This window comes from Prionailurus viverrinus, chromosome C1 (genome assembly GCF_022837055.1).
Source record: "Prionailurus viverrinus isolate Anna chromosome C1, UM_Priviv_1.0, whole genome shotgun sequence".
Lineage (NCBI taxonomy): Eukaryota > Metazoa > Chordata > Mammalia > Carnivora > Felidae > Prionailurus > Prionailurus viverrinus.
This window is the reverse complement of record NC_062568.1, coordinates 192,680,916-192,699,885: the sequence shown is the minus strand read 5'-3', so window position 1 is coordinate 192,699,885 and position 18,970 is coordinate 192,680,916. Positions and strand designations below refer to the sequence as shown.

General features: G+C 39.0%; 1 protein-coding gene and 1 pseudogene across 13 annotated transcripts in view; one reads left to right on the top strand and one right to left on the bottom strand.

Annotated features, from left to right (window-relative positions):
- EPB41 (erythrocyte membrane protein band 4.1) overlaps window positions 1–18,970 on the top strand; it is a 200,042-nt gene that overhangs the window by 85,033 nt on the left and 96,039 nt on the right. For all 13 annotated transcript variants that reach the window (XM_047872671.1, XM_047872667.1, XM_047872668.1 and 10 more), the window contains 2 exons: window positions 7,052–7,264; window positions 9,577–9,681. In XM_047872671.1, the coding sequence (XP_047728627.1) occupies window positions 7,211–7,264; window positions 9,577–9,681 (159 nt within the window). In that variant the 5' untranslated portion in view covers window positions 7,052–7,210. The remainder of the gene's footprint in view (window positions 1–7,051; window positions 7,265–9,576; window positions 9,682–18,970) is intronic.
- LOC125173481 (zinc finger protein 575-like) lies at window positions 15,288–16,203 on the bottom strand (annotated as a pseudogene).

Genomic DNA, 18,970 nt, shown 5'->3' with positions numbered 1-18,970 from the left:
CTTGTCTTTTTAAATTTTTTTTGAAGTTTATTTATTTTTGACAGAGAGAGCGAGAGAGAGAGAGAGCGGGCATGAGCTAGGGAGGGGCAGAGAGAGAGGGAGACGCAGAATCCGAAGCAGGCTCCAGGCTCTGAGCTGTCAGCACAGAGCCTGACACGGGGCCCCGAACTCACGAACTATGAGATCATGACCTGGGCCGAAGTCAGATGCTTAACTGACTGAGCCACCCAGGCGCCCCTGAAAACTTGTCTTTTTAAAAGATATACTCTGTACTTTTATATTTACATTTTATAAGTCAAAACAAAATGAAAGAAAAGTATTTATTAGATGAGTTTATTTAGCCTATATATCATTTGGCTGTAATAATAGAACAAGTCCAAGATTTTTTAATGAGAGGGGGGAAAAAGTGAGATGGTTTAGAGTTCATTTTGTTGGAATTATTAGGAATGGGACAGTTTATTTACAAACATGGTCCTTCTATGAAAAACCTCCCTCAAAAAAGCAATGTAATAGATTCAAGCCATCCAGAGGTATGTGCTAGGTTTGAGCCATGCCTGCCTTATTTTTATTGTTTTCTCCAACTAGATTATGTTACCAGTGTGTAAGTTATAGATAAGGAAGGCTAGCTGTTTATATCACCTTTGTAATATACACTAGTTTGGGAACTTAATTGTGTCACAGTTACGCGTTGCTACTCAAAGAGTGGCTATTGGGCCAGCAGCATTGGCAACATCTGGGAGCTTGTTAGAAATGCAGAATCTCAGACTCCATTCCAGACTTGCTGAATCAGAATCTGTATTTTAACAAGATTGCTAGCTGATTCGATGCACATTAAAATTTAACAAGTACATATATAGAATGTACTAAACATGAGTTGTGAATTTGTTTATGTGTTTATTTTTTTGTCTGGTATCCAAAAATATTAGAAAGTATTAGTACCATAATGCAAACTATTGTGTAGGAATCCTATTTGCTTTTAGCCTTACTAACTACAAATTAAAAGCTATTTTAGGGGCACCTGGGTGGTTCAGTCGGTTGGGCGGCCGACTTCAGCTCAGGTTATGATCTCACGGTTCGTGGGTTTGAGCCCCTCGTCGGGCTCTGTGCTGACAGCTCAGAGCCTGGAGCATGCTTTGGATTCTGTGTCTCCCTCTCTCTCTGCCCCTCCCCATCTTGCACTCTGTCTCTCAAAAATGAATAAACATCAAAAAACCCACTACTTTTATTTCTGAAGTATGTGAGCACTATTTGCATTGTTAAAAGTATAAATCCTATGTTTTTATTATAGGACTCAGGTTTGGAATAAACAATTTTATTAGATTTTTAAAAAAATATATGTATTTCCAGGGGCGCCTGGGTGGCTCAGTCAGTTGAGCGTTCTACTTTGGCTCAGGTCATGATCTCGGGGTCTGTGAGTTCGAGCCCCGCGTCAGGCTCTGTGCTGACAGCTCAGAGCCTGGAGCCTGCTTGGATTCTGTGTCTCCCTCTCTCTCTCTGCCCCTCCCCCGCTCGTGCTCTGTCTCTGTCTCTCTCTCAAAAATAAAATAAACATTAAAAAAATATATATGTATTTCTAAAAATGTTACTTGTATATTAAAAGTGCTAAGAGTAAAATTTAGGATAAAGTTGTAATTACGTACTTGCTGTTAGTGCAACAAGGTTGAAAAGAAGATTTACTATATAGTGTAAGTTAAGAATGCAGGCTATAGAATCAGTCTAAGAAATCATAGCCGAGTGGCACATTTGCTTAATCAGTTTCCTCCTCTGTGCAATGGGGATAACATTCACCACCTCTGGCTATTATGAGGATTAAACGAGATAAACACAGAAGGCTCTTAAGACATTGTCTGGTACCCATTAAATGTTTATTATTATTACTCAGTTAATAAATATGAACAGAAAAGGCAAAGAAACCCTACATATCTTAATATTATTAATTTAATTTACTTTTAGAAATACCAAAGGAGTTAAATTACATTATCTTCCAGGAAGCCTTATACTTTGAAGAGGTTTTTAACTGCTTTTTTCTCCTCTGCTTTTTATGTAGGGAAAAATCCATATTTTGTTTTAGTTAGCATTTGAATGAAGGCTAGTCTATTTTATCTAAAGATCATAGCATTTGTACTGAAGTTAAAACAGATGACGGACAAAGTTAATTTTAGATTTAACTAAAGTCTCATTCATTGAAACTTTATTAAATCAGAATTGTGATAAATTGTATGCAGGTGTTTATATATAAAGAAAAAGAAAATATATTAGTACTGTTAATAAATTTCAAGGAGATATTGATTAAAGGAGAAAACTATTTTGGGCTTTTTAGAAGCTAGTATTTATAATCAAAACCTTCTAGATCAGAACCTTGTGGGCAAAAGTTTATTTGCTTAACCATATTTCTGTATATGTGGTAGAGTTTCATTTGAGTGGTCCTTTTCTATCCAGGTTTTTAAAAAAAATTTTTTTTTCAACGTTTATTTATTTTTGGGACAGAGAGAGACAGAGCATGAATGGGGGAGGGGCAGAGAGAGAGGGAGACACAGAATCGGAAACAGGCTCCAGGCTCTGAGCCATCAGCCCAGAGCCTGACGCGGGGCTCGAACTCCCGGACCGCGAGATCGTGACCTGGCTGAAGTCGGACGCTTAACCGACTGCGCCACCCAGGCGCCCCTCTATCCAGGTTTTTTAAAAACCTAGTCTTCGTCTAGGATACCTTGGGTTTTTTGGAAGCCATATGTAAGTTTTTAATGTTTATTTATTCACTAAACAAATTTTTATTTAGGGGTGCCTGAGCAGCTCAGTCTGTTCAGCATCCAACTCTTGATTTCAGCTCAGGTCATGATCTCATGGTTTGTGAGTTTGAGTCCTGCATCAGGCTCTGTGCTCACAGAGCTGACCCTGCTTGGGATTCTGTCTTCTTCTCTCTCTGCCCCTCCCATACTTGCTCTCTATTTTTCTCTCAAAATGAATAAAAATAAACTTAAAAAAAAAGTACTACAAACCCCCCCAAATATTTATTGAAAACCTACTATATGTGCCAGGCCTTAAGCTGGATATCATTGGTAAATGAAAACTATGATATGACATAGGTTTAAGATCATAAAATCTGGAGCCAGACTGGTCACTTATTAACTGAATGATCCTAAGCAAGTTACTTTAGCTTCTCAGGCTACAGTTTTTCTTTTCTTTTCTTTTCTTTTCTTTTCTTTTCTTTTCTTTTCTTTTCTTTTCTTTTCTTTTCTTTTCTTTTCTTTCTTTCTTTCTTTCTTTCTTTCTTTCTTTCTTTCTTAATTTTAATCCCAGTATAGTTAAGTACAGTGTTATATCAGTTTTAGATGTACAATATAGTGAATTGACAATTCTGTACATTACTCAGTGCTCATTATGATAAGTGTTCTTGATCTCCTTCATCTAATTTTTTTTTCTTGCAGTTAGGTTATTTTCATTTTAATTTTTTTCATATCATAAACTTAATTTCTTTTTTAAAATTTTATTTTAATTCCAGTGTAGTTAACATGTAGTGTTATATTAGTTCCAGGTGTACAATATAGTGATTTAGCAATTCTGTATATTACTTAGTGCTCATCAAGATAAGTGTGCCCTTAATCCTCTTCACCTATTATTTTCCCCTTTCCTCCCTCAACCATCTCTTTGTTCTCTATAGTTAAGAGTCTGGTTTTTAGGTTTGTCTCTCTCTTTTTTTCCTCTTTGTTTATTTTGTTTCTTAAATTCTGTGTATGAGTGAAATCATATGGTATTTGTTTTGCTCTGACTGGCTTATTTTGTATAGCATTGTATTCTCTGGATCTATCCATATTGTTGCAAATAGCAGGGTTTCGTTCTTTTTTATGGCTGAATAATATTATCTATTCATCTATTGATGGATACTTGGGCTGCTTTCATAATTTGGCTATTTTAAATAATGCTGCAGTAAACATAGGGGTACATGTATCTTTTCAAATTAGTGTCTTTGTGTTCTTTGGGTAAATACCCAGTAGTGCAATTACTGGATTGTAGTGTAGTTCTATTTTTAACTTTTTGAGGAGTCTCCATACTGTTTTCCACAGTGGCTGCACCAATTTGCTTTTCTACCAACACTGCACGAGGGTTCCTTTTTCTCCACATCCTCGTCAACACTTGCTTCTTGTGTTTTTGATTTTAAAGATTTTATTTGTAAGTAATCTCTACACCAATGTGGGGCTGGAGCTCATGACTCCAAGATTAAGAGTCACATGCTCCACTGACTGAGCCAGCCAGGCGCCTGTGTTTTTAGCCATTCTGATAGGTGTGGGGTGAAATTTCATTGTGGTTTTGATTTGCATTTCCCTGATGATGAGTGATGTTGAGCATCTTTTCATGTGTCTGTTGGCCATCTGTATGTATTCTTTGGAGAAATGTCTGTTCATGTCTTCTGCTCATTTTTAAATTAGATTATATGTGGTTTTTTGTATTATGTAAGTTTTAAAATACATCTTGGATACTAACCTTTTATCGGATATATCATTTGCAAATATCTTCTCCCATTCAGTAGGTTATCTTTTAGTTTTGTTGGTTGTTTCCTTTGCTGTGAAGAAGGTTTTTATTTTGATGTATTCCTGTAGCAGGATTCTCACACAGAGAGTTGTAACACCGAGGTTTTTCTTTCCAGGAAGCAACTTTATTCGTACCAGCATGGCTCAGTTGGGTTTGTACCCCGAATGCCACGTGGCAGTTTTTTATATATTTTTTTACTTCTTTGTCTCCCATATATGGTAACACACAAGCATGCAGTCTAATTAAGTGGTCTCATGTTACAAGGTCGTGAGGGATGTTGTCACTTATAGCCAGGTTGCCTTGAGGTTTTTTTTCTTTCCTTAAGGAGGGGATCCTACCATAGTCCCAGTAGTTTATTTTTGCTTTTGTTTCCTTTGCCTCAGGAGACATCTAGAAAAATGTTGCTATGGTTCTGGCCTTTGTTTCTTATCTGTCAAATAGTCCTCTCCCCACAGGGTTATTATGAGGATAAAGCAGGTTCATTTAAGTAAAGCTTTTAGAATAGTTAACTGGTCCATTAAAAAAATTTTTTTTTAAATGTTTATTATTTATTTTTGAGAGAGAGAGACAGAGTGTGAGCAGGGGAGGGGCAGAGAGAAAGGGAGACACAGAATCCGAAGCAGGCTCCAGGCTTAGAGCTGTCAGCATAGAGCCTGATGCGGGGCCCGAACCCACATACCATGAGATCATGACCTGAGCTGAAGTCGGACGCCCAACCGACTGAGCCACCCAGGCACCCCGTAACTGGTCCATTTTAATTGTTATGTATGTAGCGTTGTTGTTGTTGTTATAAAACGTAATCCTTATTCTTGATGACTTTCTAGTCTAATGGAAGAGACAAAAAAATGAGTGAATATAAAACATTTATTATAATAAATGTTATAAAGGCAATATACGGGGTACTGACATGAATAGCAGAGTGGGGGATAGGATAGATATGATTGCCAATTGAAGGCCTCTCTGAAGAGGTCGCATTTAAAAGGGTCATGAAGGATGGGAAGGAGCCTTTTAGACCACCTCCAATATCTAATGCAGAAGCCAAATAATTAAATACTTTTTCCTAAATGTCAATCATGGATTCTTCTGAAAGAAACGAATCAGCGAGATTTAGTTAAGAATAGTTAAGAACCTTTCAGCAGTTTTATTATGCTGGAATTAAGAAAGTATGTGCCAAAATGTTATTTCACTTACCTGTGTAACTTTGGGATGACTTCATGATAACCCTAGGTTTTCAATTTGTCCCTTGCTTCTTAGAGTCTGCTTCACAATTAGCATGATTGGTAAGTGGTAGAAAGAAGTTAACTGGTATTACAGTTGTTAGCCTAGTTTATAATGTTGCTTTATGCTCTAAAATTGGTCCCAGGAATCCCTGTTAGCCATTCATAAGATTTAGAATATGTGATAAATCACATCTCATTTTGCAATTCATAAGGCTACCTTGCTAAAATTGAGGAGCTTAGGGGCAACTGGGTGGCTCAGTTGGTTAAACATCCAAATTCGGCTCAGGTCACAATCTCACGGTGGTTGGTGAGTTGAACCCCACATCAGGCTCTATGCTAACAACTCAGAGCCTGGAGCCCGCTTCAGATTCTGTGTCTCCCTCTTTCTCTGTCCCTCCCCCACTCATTCTCTATCTCTATCTTTCAAAAATAAACAAACGTTAAAAAATAAAAAAAAAAAGTTGGGGTGCCTGGGTGGCTCAGTTGGTTAAGAGTCCAACTCTTGGTTTTGGCTCAGGTCATGATCTCACGATGTGTGAGTTCGAGCCCTGCATCGGGCTCTGTGCTGACAGCGCAGAGCCTGCTTGGGATTCTGTCTCTCTCCCTTTCTCTCTGGCCCTCCCCCACTCACTCTCTCTGTCTCTCTCTCAAAAATAAATAAATAAAACTTAAAAAAAAGTTTTAAAAAATAAAGTAAAATTGAGGAGCCTATAGGGCATCTGGGTGGCTCAGTCAGTTAAGTATCTGACTCTTGATTTCGGTTCAGGTCATGATCTCATGGTTGGTGAGACTGAGCCCCGTGTCAGGCTCTGCACTGATAGTGCAGACAGTGCAGAGCTTGCTTGGGATTCTCTCTCTGCCCCTCCCCCACTTCGGTGGTGCTCTTGCTCTCTCTCAAAATAAACAAAAGTAAACATTAAAAAAATAAATAAAATTGAGGAGCATGGGGCAGAGATGGTAAGGTTTTAATAAACTTTAATAATACATAATGGCATAGCCAGGAAGAATGTGTATGCTGAGCGCAATAGATTGGTGTCCTCTAGTTTATCAGAAACCTTCATGTATTGATTTGAAAGATAGGATTCTACCTGAGAAGTTTTGAAGATAGCATAGTGTGTAGATCTTGTGGGATATTATAATATCTTTTATAGATAAATAATTATTTAATCTTAATATCACTTAAATTTGTCTTAACATTTTTTTCTTCTTCAGTGCATTTATTGGTAGCATCATTATAGGTAAAACTGTATAGAGCATATTTTGTGAAATGTTTTTATTACTGACTTGATGTCACGGATATGTAGCCTGCCCAGGAAGAACACAGAGAAGACCCAGATTTTGAAACTAAAGAAGGAGGAGGACTTGAAGAGTGCTGTAAAATAGAAGTGAAAGAAGAAAGTCCTGAATCAAAAGCAGAAAGAGAATTAAAAACTTCCCAGAAATCAATCAGAAGACACAGAAACATGCATTGCAAGGTTTCTTTGTTGGATGACACAGTTTACGAATGTGTTGTGGAGGTGAGTGCATTTTAATTTCCTAGTCAGAACTCTTACAGATTGTTTCCTGTAGGGTTGAGTAAGTAGTGTCAGTGACTATTTCTATGGACTGAAATTTTAATAGTAATTTTCTGGAAGTGGAGGTGTGGAAGGATTATGAGCGAGTCTTATTTTCTTCTCCAGTTTTTTTCTGTATCTGTCAAATCTTGTGAATTAAGCACGTGTTACTTTTAGAATCCAAAACAATTTTCTTTAAAAGCAATTGGTTTGTTATTTATAGAGTGACCTAGCATGATTAGATTTTCCAGGTAACCTCAATTTCTGATATTAGGTCTAGTTATCCCCATAACTGTATTTGTCAAAAATTGCTATGTGTTCATTTCTGCTGTCCCAGATCTAAACCTTAATAAGCTTTGGTTTATTCGATGTATTTCTTGAGCCCCATGAAATAGGATATAAGAAATTTAAATCAAGTAATGCCATTTCTTAAAATACTCTATTATTTTCTGAAAGAATAAGTAATTGAGTTGGGATTTAATGAAAATGTCAATTATGTGGTTACTCTTTTGCTCCTTCAAGACAAATTAAAATCCTTAAAAATCTAGTAACTGTTTTTTTTAACTAGAGCAGTAATTATCAGTTATACGCTTGATATAAAGCAGTTGTTATGAATATTACTAATAATAGCCTTTATTGATAAGACATATAATTCACATATACTTGTATCTTAGGTATGTAATAAATATGTCTGACTTGAATAATCTGTATGCAAATATATCAAAGCTCTAATAGTCTAAAATATTATACTCTATTAATAAACATTCCTTTTCCAGGTTTTAAAAAAGAAATCTAGAAAAATACACTACTGTACTTTGAAAATAGTCACTACACTTGGTAACTAGAGACCTATGGTCTGCTCTTTCTGCTTCTCATCATTAGCTAGTTGAGAGATGGGAAAAGCTATTCCACACTCAATCTTCCCATTCAGACTAAGGTCCAGATATGGGTCCTTTATATCTGAAGCATTTGGGGGCAGATGTGTCTCAGAATTCAGAGTATTTTGGACTTTAGAAAGACAGTATTGACTTATGCTGCATATTTCATAACACACCCACTAGGGTGTGTGGCAGTACCAAGATTCATTCTAAGATGGGTAAATAAAGATCATAAATAGCCTCATAACAGTTCAGGACAGAATTTGCCTTCAAATGAACTTTGGACACCCTCCCCCTGGGGAAAAAAAAGGCCTAAAATTTTACTTTTTAGAGCTTTTGGATTTTGGAATTATAAATAAAGGAGTAGGGGCCTATACATGAAGAATTCCCTAATCATTTCTGTCATTTGGAATGAAAACATAAGAGGGAAAAAAATGAAGAAAATGATGTAATATAGATGGGTTAAGTCTGAAAATGAATGAACATCTATGTAAATTACTAACAGTCATTAAAAGCAACTCTGCTCATTGAGAGAAGGACATGTGTATGTGTGTCAAAAAATATTCTAATTTTTTTGAAGTATTTTTAAAAAATACATTTCTCAGCAATTGTTAGCATGTTTGATTTTTTTCAACAATTCCAGTAAATAGACATTATAGGTATAAATATTCTTACCATTTTACATATGAGAAAGCTAATGTTCAGAAATATTAATAGAATTAATCCAGGTTGTTTAGCTTGTAAATGGAGGAGCCAGGACTTTTTGACTGTACATCTTAGCCTCTAAGTTAGGCTAAGTAGGAGTATTAGTACCCAAATTTGGCAGTGGTATGATTTCCTACGTAAAGAAACATTAAGAAAATGATTTGTAGCACACCTGAAAAAGCCACTGCAACAGGTAATGTCTGTACGGTATCTAGAATTTTAGACTTTGTGTGTTTTTCAGCAACCTATTCTCTTGGGACATTTGGTCTGAGAATGGTAGAAAGCCTAATGATTTCCATAGCATAGCCATTATTAATTGTCAACGTCGACAGCAGATTCAGTGAATTTAGGTGGTCGTGATGACAGCAGACCATAGCAAGCTTCAGGAAATACTACACCAAAAATAAAGAATGTGATGTTTGGGTTGGAGGTAGGGAATGGTTGATGAAAGAAAGGTAAAATATTGCTTTGAATTCTAGCACTAGTTCCAGGCCACTAAGTGTGTTGCATATTTAAGCTGACAAATTAAGAAACAAGATTTTTATAACCCACCATTGTTCTACTTACGCTTTATAACCATCTGAAAGTAGTGGTAACCAAGGGTAAAAGAGGAAACGGTAAAGTGACATTTTATTTTATTTGGTGATAAATACAAGAATAAGAGGAAACCTCATAATATATATGTCTTTGCAGAAACATGCTAAGGGACAGGATTTGCTTAAACGAGTGTGTGAGCACCTCAATCTTTTGGAAGAGGACTACTTCGGACTAGCCGTTTGGGATAATGCAACCTCTAAGGTGAGGAGACTGCTTGTCACCTTAGACTGTTTATTCAAATTTGTTTTAATCTTATATTGTTGTTAAAGATGTATTTATGCCTGCCTCTCCAAGACACAGTGCACTTAAGAGTTATTCTTGCCTCTTCTTATTTCTCAGATTTTCCCTCTAGAACAAACATCTTAAAGAAAAGATCATTGCTGGGGCACCTGGGTGGCTCAGTCGGTTAAGCATCCAACTCTTGATTTCAGCTCAGGTCATGATCTTGTGGTTCATGGGTTTGAGCCCCACATTGGGCTCTGTGCTGACAGCGTGGAACCTGCTTGGGATTCTTTCTCTCCCCCCCACCTCTCTGCCCCTACCCTGCTTGCTCTCTCTCAAAAAGAAATGAACAAACTTAAAAAAAAAAATTAAAAAAAAAAAAGATCATTGCTGGTGTGTTCTTTCATCATTGAGAGAAAGGATCTACTGTTCTGTATTTTTATTTTTTATTAATGTTTATTTATTTTTGAGAGAGAGACAGAGCACGAACAGGGGAGGGGCAGAGAGAGGGAGACAGATTCTGAAGCAGGCTCCAGGCTCTGAGCTGTCGGCACAGAGCCCGACTTGGGGCTCCAAATGACAAACCACAAGATCGTGACATGAGCCAAAGTCAGATGCTTAACCAACTGAACCACCCAGGTGCCCCTGTACTATATTTTTAAAAAACAGGGGAGGTACAGGGCTATGATGTCCTGATTAGTAAGTAGATACCAATAACTTCATATATTATGCAGTTAGTATGTATTTAATAGGTTCGTAATAAATACTTATTGAATGGATGATCTACCAATATTATAATTATAGGATAATTATGACATATATTTATAATTTGAGAGTAATTTTATAAAAGAGAATAAAGTCCCAATATTATCAAAATAGTCCTACAACGAATCTGACATTTTCTTCCAGACCAAATGAAACCAGTAGTTAACTTTTGGAAGAAGTAAAAGAAAGTGTGAGAACACAGAGAGGGGAGGAAAGGTTAAAAGTCAGGTATTTACTTCAGAAAACTTGAATTATTTCCTAGCCCAATTTACTGAAAATTACAAATACTTAGCTTATATTTAGTGATGAAAACTTTAGTACAGTTTAACAAGTCTTTGCAGGTGCTTTACAAGATGATGTGGATATGGCTGTGAATAAGATAGACATGGTCTCTTCCCTCTGGTGCTTGTGGTTTAGTGGATGAGTGTTACACAAAAGGAAAAACAAGATGTCATGAAAGGGTATGGCCAGGGAAGTCTTCTCTGGGGAAGTGATGCCTGAGCTGAGAACTAAAGGATGAAGCGGGCAAGTGAAGTGGGGAGAGAATGGCTTGTATAAAGGCCTAGAATTGAGAGTGGCATTTGAGAAAGTAGGAGCCTGGCTAAACATAGGGAGTGAGGAATAGAGTAATAGGTGAATCTGGTGAGCTACACAGCAGCCAGGCCATGGTGAGAGAGTTTTGTATACAATATGTTAAAAAAAAATTTTTTTAATGTTTTATTTATTTTTAAGACAGAGAGAGACAGAGCATGAGTGGGGATGGGGCAGAGAGAGAGGGAGACACAGAATCTGAAGCAGGCTCCAGGCTCTGAGCTATGAGCACAGAGCCCAATGCGGGGCTTGAACTCACGAACTGTGAGATCATGACCTGAGCCGAAGTTGGATGCTTAACCAACTGTGCCACCCAGGTGCCCCTGTATACAATATATTTAAAGCCATTTCAAGGGCGCCTGAGTGATTCAGTTGGTTGAGCATCCAACTCTTGGTTTCAGCTCGGGTCATGATCCCAGTTTCATGGGATCGAGCCCTGCCTCAGGCTCTGTGCTGAGTGTGGAACCTGCTTAGGATTCTCTCTTTCTCCCTCTGCCCTGCTCGTTCATTCTTTCTCTAAAACTATAAAAACAAACAACAAAACAAAACCAAGAAAAAAACATTTTAGTTGATTCTTTCTCCAAGATAATTTATATTTATTAAGAAAAGTTGAGGTGTGGCTGGGTGGCTTGGTTGGTTACGCGTCCAACTTTAGCTCAGGTTGTGATCTTGTGGTTCACAGGTTCAAGCCCTGTGTCAGGCTCTGTGCTGACAGCTCAGAGCCTGGAGCCTGCTTCAGATTCTGTGCCTCCCTCTCTCTTCTTCTCCCCCACTCACGTTCTGTCTCTCTCTCTCTCTCTCTCTTTCTCTCTCTCAAAAATAAATAAACATTAAATTCTATAAGAAAAAAAGAAAAGTTGAGGGGCAGCAGCCTTTAACAGCTGCAGACTCTATAGTTCGATTATTTTGAGCTAGATAATGCAGACTAGAAGACATGGAAATTCCCCTTTGCCTAAATAAAATCTATTTGTTGAATGTACTAGTAGTTAATTAGTAGTTTGCAACAGTTTGTCTTTCTATGTGAGTGACTGTTTATTCAAACAGAAGAACTATGTCTGCCAGCACTAGGTTAATATTATTCTTTAAGGACTTAATCTTTGCCCTTAAAGGCTCAAACCAACTTGTACTGAAACCTCTAAGTTCGATTGATATGGGAAGATTGAAGGTAATTAAAAAAACAATACCCCAAAACTACAGTGAAAAACATTCAGCAGCTGTGGGCTAGAAAATTCTTCCACGAATCAAGGAAAATACTCAGAAAAGTATTTTATGTTATACAAGCTCAGTGAGGTAAAGTTCAATGTTTTTACATTGTGGGTACAAAAAGAAAAAAACCCAAGATTCATCTGAGAATAATTGAGAATGCTTGAATTTGGCATGTAAATAAAGTCACTGAGTACTTACTTGTTTAATATAACTGAAAATATTTTTTCTATGAACCATGCATAATTAAATTTTGAGAAGCTAGCTTATCTAAAGACATTCAGCAGAGGAAATTCTTTTCCACTTGTAGTTGAGTTTTTAGGGCCCACATTGGTACAAAAACTTTCAGTTGCAGTGAAAACTTTTCACCATTGATGGTCCCATCCATATTTGTCCTGTCAGCAAGTTTTATTTTCCTTATACTTTTCAAAATCTTAATAAGCAAATATTAAATTGCTTTATTCATATTATTTATATTATTTATATTTGTGTGTGTGTGTGTGTGTGTGTGTGTGTGTGTGTGTGTAAAGTGATTTTAAAAATGGCTAATATAGGGGTACCTGGGTGGCTCTGTCAGTTGAGCATCTGACTCTTGATTTCGGCTCAGGCCATGATCTCATGATTCATAGGATCAAGCCCCGTGTCAGGCTCTGCACTAGTAATGCAGAGCCTGCTTGGGATTCTCTCTCTCCTTCTCTCTCTGCCCCTCCCATGCTCTCGTTCTCTCATAAATAAACATTTTTTTAAAAAGTGGCTAATATAAAAGCTGAATAGCAAAGTATAAACCTGGCTGTGTAAAAAAAGGGCATTGTTATCCCTTTTAGATAAAATATTTCTAGAAGAGAAAGGCTTTTGTCTCAGAATCATAATCTAGTTTCAACTTCCCTGATAGTTTATAAGAGCCGCTTAGGGGGAAGTCAGTGGGTAAGTGAATCCTGGGAAACATAGGGCTTATCATATTCAGAGCATTTGACAGGTCTATAGCAGGGTCCAGGTTCTTACAGGATATCCAACAGGAACGTGGTCAGAGGCAATGAACTTTTCTATATTTTCTGCTTCTAAATTCATTGTGGTCAAACTTCAGCTCTCAGAAATGGGTCAAAGCAGAGGGTTTTTTTGGGTTAAAATGCGAGTCTTTAGGCTGATCCAGGAAGTAGGGCATAGAAGGGAAAGCAGGAACTTGCCAAGCAAATCTTGTACAAAAATTAATTTTGGGAAGACTTACCTTAGCACTGTCAGGTGAAAGGGCCAGTACAGTAACAAAAGCCACCTTGGTAATGACCATCCTTCTTCAATATACTATCTCTTGAGTCACACTTCTTTAGTGTGGATGAGTTGCTCTGTCTGTCTTAATACATAGTTGTCCCTGGTATTTACCATCACCATCATCCTGGGGATGTTTTTTGAAATTTTTTTTTTCAACGTTTATTTATTTTTGGGACAGAGAGAGACAGAGCATGAACGGGGGAGGGGCAGGGAGAGAGGGAGACACAGAATCGGGAACAGGCTCCAGGCTCCGAGCCATCAGCCCAGAGCCTGACGCGGGGCTCGAACTCACGGACTGCGAGATCGTGACCTGGCTGAAGTCAGACGCTTAACCGACTGTGCCACCCAGGCGCCCCTGAAATTTATTTTTATTTTGAGAGAGAGAGAGAGAGAGAGAGAGAGAGAGAGAGTGAGTGAGTGAGTGAGTTGGGGAGAGGAGAGAGAGCAAAAATCCCAGGCAGGCTCCACACTCAGCATGGAGCCCAACGTGGGACTCCATCCCACGACCCTGGGATCATGACCTGAGCTGAAATCAAGGGTCGGATGCTCAACTGACTAAGCCACACAGGTGCCCCCATCCTGGGGATTTGATTTGCCTTTCTCCTGTGATGTTTCTCCTATTTCCTTTGTCTCAGCTTTTTCTTGTGTTTTGATAGAGTGCTTCTTCTGAGAAAGAAGGAGCACATGAGACATAATCTTGTTGAGACATTATATGTCTGAAAAAGGTCTACTCTACCTTCACATTTCGTTGTTAGTTTGGTTGGGTATATAATTTTATACTTGAACCATCATAATTTTGAAGGCATTGCTCCATTGTCTTCTAGCTTCCAGTGTTGCTATTAAGAAGGCCAAAGCCATTCTGATTCTTGATCTTCTGTATGACTTTCCCTTTGTAGAATTAAGCTAGTAGAATCTTATTTTCTTGTCTTTCCTTTCCTTTCCTTTCCTTTCCTTCCCCTTCCTTCCCTTTCCCCTTTCCCTTCCCCTTCCACCTCCCCTCCCCTCTCCTCTCCTTTCCTTTCCTTCCCTTTCCTTCCCTTTCTTCCTCTCTCTATCTTCCCTCCTTCCCTCCCCCTCTCTCTCTATCTACCTTGTGGTATGCATTCCATAAATGTTTAAGAGTGAGACGTATTATTAAGTTTTAGAGAACAGATTTGTCACTTAATACTTGTGAGATAGGTAAGTTACTTCTTTTTTTCTCATTGGTAAAATGCGAATGATAATGAAATAATTTACATAAAAACATGTAGAATGGTACATGGCATGTAGAAAGCAGTCAATAAAAAGTAGGTATTATCATTATTATTTTGATAGTATTATTTTAAAATAAAATTACCAACTAAACAATGTTTTTGCTTTAAAAAATTAGATTTGTATGTCATAATCTAGAGGTGTATTCTGGAGCATTGTTCAAGCTCAGTAATCTACCTGATCTTTCTTGGGTTAAATAATCTACCTGGAGAACAGCATACTCTTTACTTAATTGCTATATCTAGCCATATTATTTGATTTCATTTTATTTTTGCATTTAAAATTTTTTTACAGATACAGTCAAACGGCCAAAATGGAGGTACCAATTTAATTTACAACAATAGGGAGAGACCCTGTTTCCCCACACTCTCACCAACCCACGATGCTAGGAGATTTTTTACTTTTGCAATCTGAATAGAACGGAAAAACCAAATCCAGGGCTTGCTTTCGAACCACAGCTCCAAGTCCATGGTTTTGGCTCACACCTTCCCCTGCCCAAAACAGGTGAGGAAAGGGTTCCTCCGCCTTGTAAGTTTGAGCCCAGTGTGGAGCCAGTCTCCTTGCCAGCTATCTGGAAGAGAAAAGTCCATACAGACCAGCTTAGAAATGCCACCTCTTTATTGACCCAGGTTGGTGGCAGAGGGTACCGTGAGCCAAGGGGAAAGAGCTCACTCTCACTCCACCTGGCTCTCAGTCTGGTATTGGCTGCTTTGGAGACAGAGCAGGAAGCGTCTTTGGCCAAAGGCCTGCTCACAGCTGGAGTAGTGATGTCTGGGCCATGGGCTTGCTGCCTAGTGCCGTGGGGGGACGAGGTGGGGGAGTACATGACACAAGCTTTGAGTGGCCAGTTTGGAGGGGAATGAAAAAGTCCATAGGGCACTGCCAACGAGGATAGGGTTGGCCATCGGTGGCATGGTGTGTGTGGCAGTGAGGTGCAAGTTTGGAGGGGTAGCAGAAGGACCTGGGGCCGTGAGGGCACTGGTGGGGGCTGGCATATGTGCCCAGAAGTGGGCTGCCAGCTTGGAGCTATGGCCAAAGGCCTTTGGGCAGTGTAGGCACGGGTATGGGCAGGTACTCGCTGTGCGTGAGGTGGTGGGCTGCCAGGTTGAAGGTAAGAGAGGGCCTTGGGGCAATTGGGGCACAGATGGGGGTGGGCTGTGCTGTGTGCCAGCCGGTATAGGGCCAGCTTGGACTGGTAAGAGAAAGCCTTGTCATAGTCGCAGCAGCAGTGTGGGTGCTGGGGTGGGGCTGCCAGAGGGGCCTGGAAGGTGCCCCTGCAGAAGTGGCAGGCCCTGGGACCAACTGGCTGGACTTCTGCGGTGAGCCCTGGTGGGGAGCTCCTCCCTTGGTTCCTGGTTCCTTGCCAGTGGGAAGGGAATCAGGGTCCCCGGGCTGACTCCTCATCTTTGTGTCTCATTCCAGCATCTTGTTGGCCCAGGAACCCAGAGGGAGGTAGGCGACACTGGTGATTATCAGGCTGGTGGGGACAGAGCTATAGGGCCTGGATCTTGGTTTAGTTTTCGTCCACTGATGCTACGTAACTGCTTCCTTCTTGTTGCGGAATTTCATCCCCGGCCTGGAGGGGACAGGGGAGACCTACAGAAGGCCCCCTCTGGTAGTGGCTGCTGCAGCTGCTGAGCTGCCCTCGGACACGGTGGAGCTGCACTGCCTGGCACGCTATTCAGTTTCATTTTAGTTACCATTACCTATGTGTATCTACTGTCAGTAAGCCAGATTTCCAGATACTCTCTTTAGAAATATATAGAGATTCATGAAATGATTACATCTGTAAAACCATTAATGTTTGTTAGTCATTTATCCACAGTTTCTGTCATTCTGAAAACACAACGGATACCAGAGCTGTGGAAGCTCCTGGGGTTCAGTCCCCTCCTTTTAGAGATGAGAAAACTGAAGCATATGAAGGCAGAATGGTTTCCTCCCAGCTGTACAGCCTGTTTACTCCTGAAATTCCTTGCCTCCTGCTCCGTCCTAAATGATTTTCTTCTTCAAGAACTTTTTATTCCTCTGTCTTTGATTTTTACATTTTGTCTTTGTTTCTCTGCTTGTTTCCCATCTACAGAATTAGTTCCTGTTAAATTATAAAAATTCAACCAAGTAAATTTTAAAGATCTAATAATTGGCTTTAATAATCACTTCATGAATAGAGCAGTATCCCACCTAGGAGTGGAGGGGAGCCCTAAAGGGCTACATGAAAGGAAAGGTTTTTTAAGGTAGAGAGGGAATGGAAAAAAGGAAATTATTAGCAAAGAATCTACTGTTTTAGGCAAAGTCATCCTCCTAAGGGAAACAGAAAGGGTCTGTTAGTAAATTTCCTAGTGCTGACCAGGAAATTCCCATATTGACTAGTTAACATTTCTGCAGTATTAAGTCTTGGTTTACTGACTTGGGGCCTTAACCTAAGTGACTCCATTTTGGGCCCATGGTTTTCTTTTTAATGGTTCTCGAATTGTGGGAAGAAATGTGAACCATAATACAAATGGAGATGAATATCCTCTTTCCATTCCCAGCCTGTTGTCTTCTTTTTTGTGTGTAAAGATTTGTCTGTTGTATATTAACTTCTCTCCTAAAGAGCTTCTGGATCTTTGTGTTTTGTTTGTAGACAGTTGGATACCTTTAGCAGGGAGGAAAGTTAATTGAATTGACTTTTCCTCATGTGGAATGGCTTGCTTGCTCTCTTTCTCTACTAACTGCATAATAACAGACCTATTGCCAGATTGAGTCTGGCTAGAGAAGAGGAAAAGCAGTCAGAAGCAAACTTCTATAGCCGTATGAGAGATTTATTACCACTATGAATCAAAATTACAGGAGTTAAGCAGTTGTTTCCTACATTTTATTCCTGCTTAGTTGTTTATGAATGAATCAAGGATTTTTTTTTTCCCTTGGAGAAATATCATCCACATTAATTCCTACCCCCTACTCCAAATTCCTTCTCTAAGCAAAAATCGTGAGCTCTTTTGGTAAATAATGAGAATTTTATTTATTTATTTTTAATTAAAAAACATTTTTTTAATGTTTATTTTTAACAGAGAGAGAGAGAGAGAGAGAGAGAGAGAGAGAGCATGAGTGGGGGAGGGGCAGAGAGAGAGGGAGACACGGAATCCGAAGCAGGCTCCAGGCTCTGAGCTGTCAGCACAGAGCCCGACGCGGGGCTCGAACTCACAGACTGCGAGATCATGACCTGAGCCGAAGTCGGATGCTCAACCGACTGAGCCATCCAGGGGCCCCAATAATGAGAATTTTAAATGAGGAGTTCATTCATTTCAATAGTATATGGTCTTTCTCCTTTCTTCCATTTTCTGTGTGGATGAATTTTCTTACTTTAGGAGTCAGATTTTCAACTCTGAATAATCAGTTACAGCCAAGAGGGTCTTTCTTTCACCTTGCAAAGGCAAATAGTAAACACCACTGGAGTGAATATTAAATCAATAGTGTGAGGCATTTCATTTATAGTCATTTGAAAGGATGGATTGTTTTCCATTGATTATTGGCTAGCTTTGAAGGCAAGTACCAGTAATGATTATATCTTTATTGTCTAGTAAATAAGAAAGACTAAAATGAATTTTGTAAACATACTTGTAGAGTAGGGAGGCTGTATTCAGGATCTTGGCTCTTGCTAGGAAGATTTGATTTGACGTCTCTAGTGGATTTAAATGTGGCTTTTTTAACATGTGAAGAGTCAGATTTAGAATTACTATGTTAGAGAGTTTCTGTAAACTTATTGGAGCAGTGATTTGAAGTAAACATACTAACAGTAGCATAAACAATCGTTATTCCTCAGATTAAGGAAGACAGATTGTGGAGTGTATAGATAAATCTTTTACCTCAAGAGACAAGGATTTGTATAGATCACTTACATGTATGTGTGGGGTTTTAGGACCTCCAGATAAGGGTAGATCATGACCAACTCAGGGCATGTTCTTTCTTAAAACTTTATGACCTAAGGTTATAATTGCTGCAAAAGATATGAAAAGTTCCTATTAATTTTACTTCATTAAATCCCATTGCCTTAGTTTAAACCTTATCACCTCTATCCTGGCTTATTTTGGGAGCATTTTTCATTCGTTTATTCATCAAACATTTATCGAGTAGACAACATTTGTGTTGTGCCGGGCAGAGCTATAAAACACATAGGTAGTCTCGTTCCTCAGGGAGCTCCCAGACTGACGGGGGT